Here is a 10,612-nt window from a genome sequence, read left to right as displayed (position 1 = left end):
ATTAAAGTAGGGATGATAATAGTTTAAAATAGTAAGATCTATTTCTATTTTGATGAGTTTAAAATTTTGAGAAAAAAAAAGAGGATAAATTTTGGAAGGTGAGCTGAATTTTTCCTCATACCAATTCCAAAAATCAACTATTCTGAACCCTAAATTTCTTCCGTACTACCAACAAACACTTTTTACATGACATTCTCTTTGATCAGCATAACAAATACAACGTTCTGTATGGCGCAAGGAAAATTGAGGTGGTTCGGTACTTCGGTGACACATCATACATTCAGAAAGAGAGAACCAAAAAAACAGAGAGGAAAAGAATATAAAACAAAAAGAAGCTACATAAATAAGCAAGGAAAGACGATACGAGTAGTACAAAAGCACTCACTTTCCATCAAGCAAACATTTCTTCACATTTTATTACCTTCACAATGCTCCAGATGTAAAAAGAGGAGTTTGCTGTCATGTTAGCGATCACAAAGTTGGTAATTGAATATTCTCTGTGCTTTATCTCTCGCTTGCTGTTCGTCTTAGTTGCAAAAGATGCCCTTGGATACTGCATTGCTTTACCTGATTCATGAATTTGAGGTAAAAATAACCCAGGGAGGTCAGAACAGTGTGTACCAAGAATTTGGAGTCCACAAATAAAGATCATTTTCCACTATTGAACTCGTAGCAGCGGTGTGGAGGTCGAACTTACATGCAGAGCTGCAAGGGTAGTCAACAGATTTCTTGATCGAGCTAAAAGCGCTTGCTCTTGCAGAACTAGTTTAGTAATTTCGGAAACAAAACTACTCACGCCCTCTACCTGTACCCAAAAAAAAATGCATATAGCGGGTGAAGTCTGAATTAGTCGATTGAGCAGTTGAATGCTGATACAAGTTAATGTAAGTCATAGGAGCAGGTAAGGCAGAAACAATAGAAGTTTACTCGGGAAATTGTGTAACCAATATAAACCAGGATATTGTTGGCGGGACATTGAAGAATTAACAGCAGGGAAAAAGAGAATGATAATTAATCAAGTAGATGGATACAATGAAGATAAGCTTCTGTAAAGTGCAACTAAAAGAAGTGTGAAGCAGAAGCAATTAAAAAGCATCTAAACTCTGTGATAAGATGTGCTATAAAAGACACAGAAGATTCTAAAAGCTTTTCTAAATGAAATTAATTTCCAAATTTCACTAATCATAAGCTGATGTTTAATAAAAATAGTCCATAAACTGGATTATATATTGTCAACCAATAATAAGCTAGGAAAACAGCTCTTAAAATGACACACTCTTTAGATATTGCAACACTTTTCTTTTAGTTATCTTATAGATTATACTTGATAATTACCAGAGAGGTATACCACGTGAACATCTGGCACGTCTCTAACAAGAGTTAGCTTACAATTTAAGTTGCCCAAGATTTCTATTGCATATATTAACTTTGCAACTAATGGTCACTGCCTTGTATCATAAACCTGGTTCACCAGTTTTTGACAAGTGATTGTACGTGACAACTAATAAATGCAAATGGCTGTGTCAAGAATAAACTGGAAAAAGAAATTAACAGGCAATTGATAGAAATTGAAAGTGGAACACACCAGAATTAGAACAACCAAGAGTATGGCATGAGGAATGTACTAGAGATAGTCACCTTAGATAATAGAGAGCATATTGAAGATCCCATAGCCTGCATCATATCAACTGCTGAAGCAACAGCATCCTTGACTTCCAGGATATCTGCCTGTTCAACGGTTCGCAACCAAAGTTCAATTGAGATTTCTGAATTTATTTGTTAACATGAAAAATCAAGAAATGCAAACCTTGGCTCCACTAACTATAGGAAGACGAAGTGTGCTAGCGTTCAGTGCTTCAGTAGCTCCTGATAATGAGTTTGAATGATCTCTCTTCAAAATTAACAGCTCTTCCAGAGAGGCCATCTACATCAACCATGTTGAGATATGTTCAAGCACAAACAATTCATATACAAATCAAAAACAAGGAAAATATTGCTTTTCTTCAGGAAAGATTTTGAAGCATGAACTATCTGTTCAAGTCCCACAATAGGGGGGAAAAAAGAACCAGCAGCTTATCCACTATCATCTATTGCAAAAATTTCCCTTAAACTAATAGTATCAGATTATACATCTATAATGTAAAATATTACCAAGGTTTCTTGACATAAATTGCCCCACTTGTTAAGAGTAGAATGCACCTCATATGATCTATCTAGGATTGCATGGAATACTCAGAACTACAATGAGTCTCCTCTATGGTTTGCAGATAATAGTTAAGCACAAGCAACTTTATCTGACTTACTTGCCATATAGCATGACACATTGAGCAGTGTGGCACATCAGTCTGATGGTTTTAATCCCACTAGTTGTCTGTGGTCACCATATATGGTATGGAAGTAACATCTCCACATTTTTTTTCAAAACAGACATCCAGAAGTCAGATCTATGTCAAGAGGTTATTTGGACCAAATGGAGCCTGAAATATCAAAGGTCATTTGTGCCCTTCTCAGTGGATTATACAAAGAGTTATTGAGGTTTGTCAGATCAATTGAAATGCATGAACGGGACCCTTGCACTCAGAGAGAAGTAGGACAAGTGGAGTTCAATCAAAGCTTAATTGGAGTACTGACCTTGCACTTAGAGAGAAGCAGGACAAGTGAAGTTCAATCAAACTTAGTTGGAGTATTGACCTGCTCAGCCTGCCTATCTAACATGACCAAACCAAATAGGATTTGTCTCTCATAGTTTCAACATTTCAGGATTATCTCATCCAAAATCATACCGCATGGTAGACGACCTTTTTTCTTATGTTTTTGATTGTGTGTACATTTGACCCAATCTTTTCCTCAGTAAATATAGTGTGCCAAATAGCAAGGTAGGCGTGTACTGGTAGACCTAGTGCCAATTAAGTTCCATGGTTTGACCATGAATCACTTAGATCTTCCCCGATATATTCTAAGCATGTAGTCTACTGACATAAAATGAAGAGGAAATTATATATTGGTATGTTTCTAGCCCCATTTAAAATGACAAGTTATTTTTGTGTAAGAGAAAATGTATAATTTGACTTTGTTAGCTTTCTCCGATGCATACATAATATGCACAATCCTAGTGATCATACTGAAGAAGACAAACATTAATGGGATAAAAAGCAGATTTTTGGAATGGAGAGGAACAATTAATTAGAGTTGAGAAGGTGCTAGGTGTAGAGGGTGACCAAATGAAAATCTAGTATATAGTCCCACATAGAGTTCAATTCAGGGATAAAATAGATGTAGTCATCCCCAGTAGATTCCTAGAGGTGTTAGTTTGTCACTTTGGGTCATGACCAACACTAATTTCTAGATGATGATGATAGATTCCTAGAAGACGTGTTAATCTGTCACTTTGGGATCATGAGCTGCAACTGCATATGACACGAGGGAATTTTTCTGTATATTCTGAGCACCATTCCTTTGCTCATGACAAGAATTTATTGACATTCAATAAGATAACCAAGATACAGATAGGTTGACTTCTTTACTCATGATCCATTAATCAAATTACTGGATCTGTTTATTTAATTATAAGAGAGGCATGAAGAATGATAAGAGCAACCTGTAGATGATAAAATCAAACTTAAACAAAGAGAAGTGTGGAAAACAAAGACTTACTTGCCCCTTAAGAATAGAAAATAACTTTAAATGTTGGGTCAGACGTTGTAGCTTGATTCTTTTAAAAGTGATGGAATCACGCATCTCTGTGATAGTTTTCCATGCATTATGGATAATTTTCTGGAAATACCAAACGTGAGCATTAGGGAATAGATCATCACCAAATTTCGTTGACATGGAAGAGAGAATCAAAATCTTGAGATCACAAATGATATAACTAGACTTTTTTGGGCAAACAAAAAGAATGAGAATGGTGTAACTAAATGTGACCGAACACAAACAACCAATATAAATCAAAGTTAGTAGGCTAAACAAAATCAATGCTATATCTAAGCTATAGTAACCATTTATTTTCTTATGACACTATCCATTTGTTTTAACATTATACAAAACACTGACCTTGAATACAATTTCATTGTCATTAGATGATTACATGCAATACTTTTCCTTTTGAACTGGAGGGTTATAGCAGTTGTAGATATTTTAATTATAATTTTTTGCTCTCAACCATGTAGGAAAGTATCTTTTGCATTGTCTTTTTTCTTATTCGCAAAAAACCATTAATACACTTCATTTTTTTGGTCCTTGATAATGAAATAAAATATCAAGGTAAACTAGAAAAGGAAGAATAACAATTCATCTAGCTACTTAAGTTGTATAAATAGGTTCATGCCATTTAACACAGGCAATAAAATCCTTAAAACCAGCAGTCATGTTATATTTGATATAATCCTTCTTGCATTGTCAATCTCCTGATATATTTGAACTGAACAATCTTAACCTGCCTTACCATGCAAATAAAATGGAATCTAAAGACCTGTGGGCCTTGCTCATTCAATTCTTTTAAACCTTGAAACTTGTAAATGACTATTAATCAGATCAATTGAGAACATTTGGTTTTGCCAAAAGAAAACATCGGCAATAAATTAGGAGGCAAAGAATTTGAATTTTGGTAGTCTTGGCTACTGAAATATCATTTTTGAGGAGTAATTTCAATACATTAATTAGGCACTGTTATTCTATGAGCATAATTTTTTCCTTCTAAAATATATAGATGTCACAAGACTTGGAAAATTTGTGCAAATATTGGTAGTAGCCAAATCTGACAGCATTACATGAATAGGCAAGACTGATTTTTTAGGACAGTTTCAACTCAAGATTCAAGATGCTTGTATGCGTCCCAAACTTACTCTTAGTAGAAGAGGTGTTTAATTCTAATTCAAAACACAAAAATAAAATAGAATTTCTTATAAATAAGCAAAATACAGTGAATGGAAACACCAACGATGCAGCAAAGGGACAAGCAAGCACAATTAAGAGCCAAAGCACACTACTTAGTGGAGTAACCAACTTAAGAGGTAAAATCACATTCCTCCCATACCGTGCTGGAGAAAAGGCACACACAGGAAAGGAACCGAGATAAACTACCTAAACTACTGAAAATAATGGATGTTTTGTAATAGATCAACATGTTACCTCTACAGTTAGTTTCTCCACTAGAATTGCAGAATCGGACCTGGCATTAACAAATCGCCACTGTAAATGCCGGTTATCAAGCAACCTCAATGAGTGAGCCTCCTCAATCCGATTTTCCCCTTTCTTTGCTCTCCGCACTTCAGCAGCAAAGCTTATGATTGAAGGTGTATTGCCTGGGTGACTTAGCGGGGAGGTACCCAATGAAGCATTACTTCTTGTCCGAAGAGCAGTTAAACCCCTCGTTGGTGAAGCAGCAAGCTTACTTGGAGAAGGAGCCCTCATGGGTCGGAGAGGTGAAGAAGCTGACCTTGGAGAAGACAAAGAGCCATCCACCGACGGTTTCTTTACTAGACTCAATTTTTGCTGTCTCGCAGACCTTGAATCTGGTGAAGATACTGGAGAGTATGGTTCAGGATGCCTGCCCGTCCTACTGCTTGTCTCCTGGCAAAACCTTGCTGGCACACCGATCCAACTGGGAGACACCTTTTCCTGGCAGGACAATTTGGATTCGCGAATCCCCGAACTGCTCCCAGAGGAGAAGCTATCCGTATCGAATGAAGCTGAGACATCAATCCCATCAAACGACGACCTCCTCGCACAGTCATCAAACATCCTTGATTGCTGGAGCAACCTGAAGGTAGCCAAGCTCGGTTCTTTCTTGTCAGACGAACAATTCAACCCATCAACCAACGAATTAGAGGGTTGGACTCTAGAGGATGGCCATCTATGATGGTTTTCAAAGGGCCTCGAATTCTCCAAATGATCGCCACTCTTCCTTGGAGTAGCGGCACTGGCACTGGATCTCCGCCGCTCAGGCGTGGGCTTTCTGGTAGGGCTGGGGGAGGCTGTCTTAGCGCGGCTGGTATGGTAAAAGAACGACTCCCCTTGGAACGACACAGAGAGGCTCCGGGTTGTCATGCAGAGGGCACGGTTTGCAGAAGAAGAGGGCTCCGGTGTGGCCGGTCGCGAAGCGGCACGAGGCGTCGCAGACCGATCCCGATCCACGGAGTGGGATCTCTTCTGCAATGCGGATTGAGGCAATGCCCGCGGCGTCGAGGGCCTCGCAGCCAGGAGCGGCGACGGGGAGCGCCACGCGCTCGCCGAAGAGCCCGAAGAAGAGAACGAAGTAACGGTTGAGGCCGAACTGTAGGACGAGAGATACCGAGACTCGATCTCCTTCGCCTGAGTCCGCCTCCCGCCAGCAGCGCCGGCATTGCCCTTCTCGGAGGGGATCAGCGGCGAGCGGCGAGGGATGAGGGGATCCCCCCGATTCGGAGAGGCCGAGCCGCTCTTTCGACGGTGCGGAGGATTCCGAGACGCGGCGGCCGGCACCGCCGCCGCCATCTCCCTCGTCGGAGATCTCGGCGGCCTATGTTGATCTCCGGGATGACGCGAAGGGGGTCGGCACCAAGGGCTGAGCACCGGCCTCGAGCGAAGTTTCTCCAACAAAGACGCGATTCATCCCCTCACACTGCACCTGACCGGACCAGGTAGCGAAGGGCGGTGACAGGACCGGCGGAGCACCGGACTCGAGCTCCTCCTCCACCACTTGGAAGTCAAGTAAAACGAGCGAGATTAGCCAGGCAGGTGCGCCACTGTGTGTCTGGCTTCTCCTTTACAAAATGACAAAATGGCAGTTATAGCTTCTGTCTCCTTTGTATATATATACATATCTATGCGATAAATCCGTGCGCGACTCTTTGATCTACCGTCGCTGTTGCCACCCCGTCCGTCTACCGCCGGCCACTGCCTCGACCGCGATCGACGCGCTACTCGCCGGCGCTCCTTCCGACGACAGATTCCGACCTGATAGTGGTTGAAATCCAACGAATTTGATCGAAAACAACTGCCCCCACTGCGCGGCCACTGTCGGCGGCGATCGGGCAGGATTCCGGTCACGATTTGGCCGGAATCCGACCACAATTTGGTCGGAAACGACGCTGCCACTGGCGACCCGACCGAATTTCGTCGGATTCCGCCACTATCTGATCGGAATCTAACGTCGGACGGAGTACCGCGAGCGGCGCATCGATCACGCCCGAGGCGGCGGCCAGTGGTGGCCGGACGACGCGGCGAGGGTAGCGGCAACGACGGTGGATCGCGTCGCACACGGATGCAGATCGCGCACAGCGCAGCATTTCTCTCTCTCTATATATATAATAAAATTTTAATATATAATAGATTACTTTTTACTTGTTGTTTTACATTCAAATAAATTATGTATCCAAAAATTATATTTAAAAAATAATTACTTTTTATACGAAAGATCTTAGTGTATAAATAAAACTATTTTCATCACCTTGCCTTTTATCCCTAAAACGAAGTAATTATTCCTATCAGATAGAATAAATAAAACTACAATAAGAATATCATAATATTTTGGCTCTAATTGTGTCCTCATCTTACGATTAATATTGAGTTTAATTTAATGGAGTTTTAACTTGTTAAACATGAATCTAATAGATAAAATATAATATTTTTTAAATAATCATAATAAATTATTCATAAGCTTTATTTATCAGTAATATAATTAACTCTGCATAAATGTGGCCGAAGGTTTTTCGACACCCATTATTTTAAAATGGAGAACCTGACAAACAATATCTCCTTATATTTATTGATCGTGTGACAAGTACTATGAATCAAAGTTTTTGTTCATGAAATCAACCATCAATGTCTAAACATTTGTATGAATTTTATAGCAATGGAAAATGGCTAAAAAACTAAAATATTACAAGCAATAATATCACTGGTGCCATGGTCCATCAAGACTTTCAAGGTTGAAGCAATTGCATTTGTTAAAATACTCGGTTAATCCTTGCTATTGGATAAGGAGCAACCAAAACAATCAATGCTTATCAAGTAAAATACTGCTGCTGCATAAATTAGATTGATAATAGAGAACTCATAAACTCCAGATAAACTTTTCCATGAACATGGAAAAAAAATTGCACAAATGGATGTTCATTCTTGTTATCTCCCTAAATTTGTGTTCAATCAGCAAATTTGGTATAAATCGAGCTAATTCACATATATCAAGTAATAAACTAGTTACCAGAAAAAAAGACAATGAAAATTTAACTTGTTTAAGGACTACTTACAGATTCACCACTAAGATTCATGTAGGTCTGTGGTTTTGCTAGGAGAACAGGTGTGTCTCCAACCATCCCTGATAAAGCACTAAGCATTTAGCATAATAAAATCACAGTTTAAACACGAAAAAAATATAAGATGATGAAGATTATAAGAAAAGGAGCTTAGACCTTCACCAAAAAGGGCTTTGAAATGAATGAATGTCATTGGAATGTCCTGTGCCTGGGCAAAAGCATCAATCATGTCAAAACCAACCTGCAAAAGTGTGAGGGCCTCATGCAAGTTAACTGTGATGAGGGAATATGGAGTTTTCTGATAGATTTCTTGTTTGTACATTAGAAGATTTTATGATGACAAATTACATCATGCCTTGTGCTTTGGTACTTTTCTCCCAGATTGCCAAGGCCAATGAAGAGCCAAGGCTTGACACGGTTTGGAGAAGAGGCAGTATTGCAGAATGAATGTCTGAGGAGTTTGCAGTGGAGAAACATTGATTTGTATGCTTTCAGTGCACCAAGTCCACCATTACAAATAATTACTTAATTAGAGGGTGCTCATTTGTGCCTGTTTGTCAATATAATTTATTTCAGTACCTTCCATTTATCATCAAATAGAGGATCATAAAATCAGCATTTTAACACTATGCAACCCAAACACCTCACACATATGACTCTAGAAAGGGCATCGACATCCTTCAGGACACAGGAGACATCAAACCATGAAGAGAAAAATAGTCCAAACATGCAAAAACAGAATAGGTCTAGTAAAAACAAAGGGTTGCATTGATTTCTAAAGCAAATATGTCATGAAAAAAGAAGACTGATCCAGCAAACATGATTTATGACAATATGGACTACAATATATAATGTTAAGATAGAAACTAATCTAGTGAAGAAATTTTTCCCCAAAGCAATCATGAGAATTCAGCATGAAGGGAGTTAAAGCAGATTATATTTTTAATGAGATCTAGTAGTTATTCTTTCCTTGATAATTTTTTTGGACAATATTTACAATCCAAAATGTGGAAAACTGCAAGCCCAAAGAGACGCTGGTCCACTTCTACACAAGTATCATGGTTCAACTAGCAAAGGTCTCAGTATCATGAACTCATACATCCTATCCGGAACCAAAAAGTCTATGCCACAACTTGAAATCTCAAAATCCTTTTTTTTCCTTTCACCAATATATTGTATCAGAGAGCTTGTGTCACTGGAATTGATACAGATATGAAAACTAATGTTCAACACCTGAAACAATTGAGATATGCTCAGTAAAGAGGGTCACAGAAAATCAAATATATTCACAGGAGAGGAAGCCATCAAAGACAACAAAATCCCACTTGTATATATTACCAAACTCAACTACCTTTGTTGAAAGGAATGCATGCTTGATAATTGTTGGTGTATTAAAGATTCATTCTTCAATATGATAGAGTAAATTAAAACAACCTTTCAAATTTCTACTTAGATTAATTTATCCTTTCTTTATGCTAAGCTGGGGTTGAAAGAAGTTGCTTAAATAAAATTAAGATTTGCTTTGTTGCAAAAATGCTAAAAGAATTGGATAAAACATATGTAGCTCCTGAGATCATAGTAGGCAAAATTGGCTAATACCACTATGGATCACCTGAGTTGGACCCGTATCAGCAATAGCTAGATCTGATATTTTCCAAGAAATTAGTACATCCTAAAAATTGAAGAGTTTAGAAAAATATACAGATTCAAAGAAATTTGCTAGAAATTAATTAAATTATTTTAGAAAATTAATTGTATCTATTAAAATTTGATGAGTCATAATGGATTAAATTGGGTTAACACTTGGTCAAATGGAGATGACTTGGAAAAGTTTAACCAACTTAGATTTCCTCCACATAATCTAAGTACAATCGAAGCAGAAGATGCAAATTTAAAGGGGAAAAAAATGACAAAAGAAACGCTTCATTAATGAAACAAGGACTCACAGTAATCTGAAGGCACCAGGAATTCCAGCCAGGACTCGGGGTCCCTTGGCAAGATTCTCTCTAAACTCAAGCACCTCCTCGGATGAGGGAGAAGGGATTGCGATGAGGACCTTGAGCACGCGCGTACTCCGGGATCGGGGATTGGAGATGACGATAAGGAGAGGGAGTGGTGCAGTCTCCGGTCCGTTCGCGTGCCCATGCCCAGTGTCGGAGAGGAGGACGAGGATGGGGAAGGTAGCAGCTACGAGCCCACGCGCGACACAATGTATAAGACTAGGGAAATATTTAACAATAAAAGTATGAGGGTTCTTCTGAAAAATATAGGGGCGTCATGCAGAATTTTATAAAAATAACACCTTTTCTTGTAAAATATAAAATTTTATAAGGCCGCTGGCCTTCTCTCTCTCTTTCCTCTTCTCCGGCGACGGA

At 39.1% G+C, this 10,612-nt stretch overlaps 2 protein-coding genes across 3 annotated transcripts; both read right to left on the bottom strand.

Annotated features, from left to right (window-relative positions):
* Positions 1–169: 169 nt before the first annotated feature.
* Positions 170–6,474, bottom strand: LOC141840379 (QWRF motif-containing protein 2-like). Of its 2 annotated transcripts, XM_074728350.1 has the most exons (6): positions 5,131–6,474; positions 3,655–3,774; positions 1,808–1,924; positions 1,639–1,728; positions 698–805; positions 170–567 (listed from the first exon to the last, which is right to left on the bottom strand). In XM_074728350.1, exons 1-6 carry the CDS (start codon positions 6,472–6,474, stop codon positions 505–507), a joined length of 1,842 nt encoding a protein of 613 aa, XP_074584451.1. In that variant the 3' UTR covers positions 170–504. The 2 variants fall into 2 exon arrangements, with proteins under 2 accessions (XP_074584451.1, XP_074584452.1); XM_074728351.1 differs by lacking the exon at positions 3,655–3,774.
* Positions 6,475–7,876: 1,402 nt separating this feature from the next.
* On the bottom strand, positions 7,877–10,422 carry LOC141837532 (CRS2-like protein, chloroplastic). Its single transcript, XM_074724911.1, has 5 exons — positions 10,184–10,422; positions 8,586–8,787; positions 8,394–8,478; positions 8,232–8,299; positions 7,877–7,951 (listed from the first exon to the last, which is right to left on the bottom strand). The coding sequence occupies exons 2-5, from the start codon at positions 8,712–8,714 to the stop codon at positions 7,877–7,879; spliced, it is 357 nt and encodes a 118-aa protein (XP_074581012.1). The 5' UTR covers positions 8,715–8,787; positions 10,184–10,422.
* Positions 10,423–10,612: the final 190 nt, after the last annotated feature.

Source organism: Curcuma longa, chromosome 11 (genome assembly GCF_044706935.1).
Source record: "Curcuma longa cultivar G26 ecotype Majalengka, Jawa Barat chromosome 11, ITB_CL_G26_1.1, whole genome shotgun sequence".
Classification (NCBI taxonomy): Eukaryota; Viridiplantae; Streptophyta; class Magnoliopsida; order Zingiberales; family Zingiberaceae; genus Curcuma; species Curcuma longa.
This window is presented reverse-complemented; position numbering and strand designations above follow the sequence as displayed.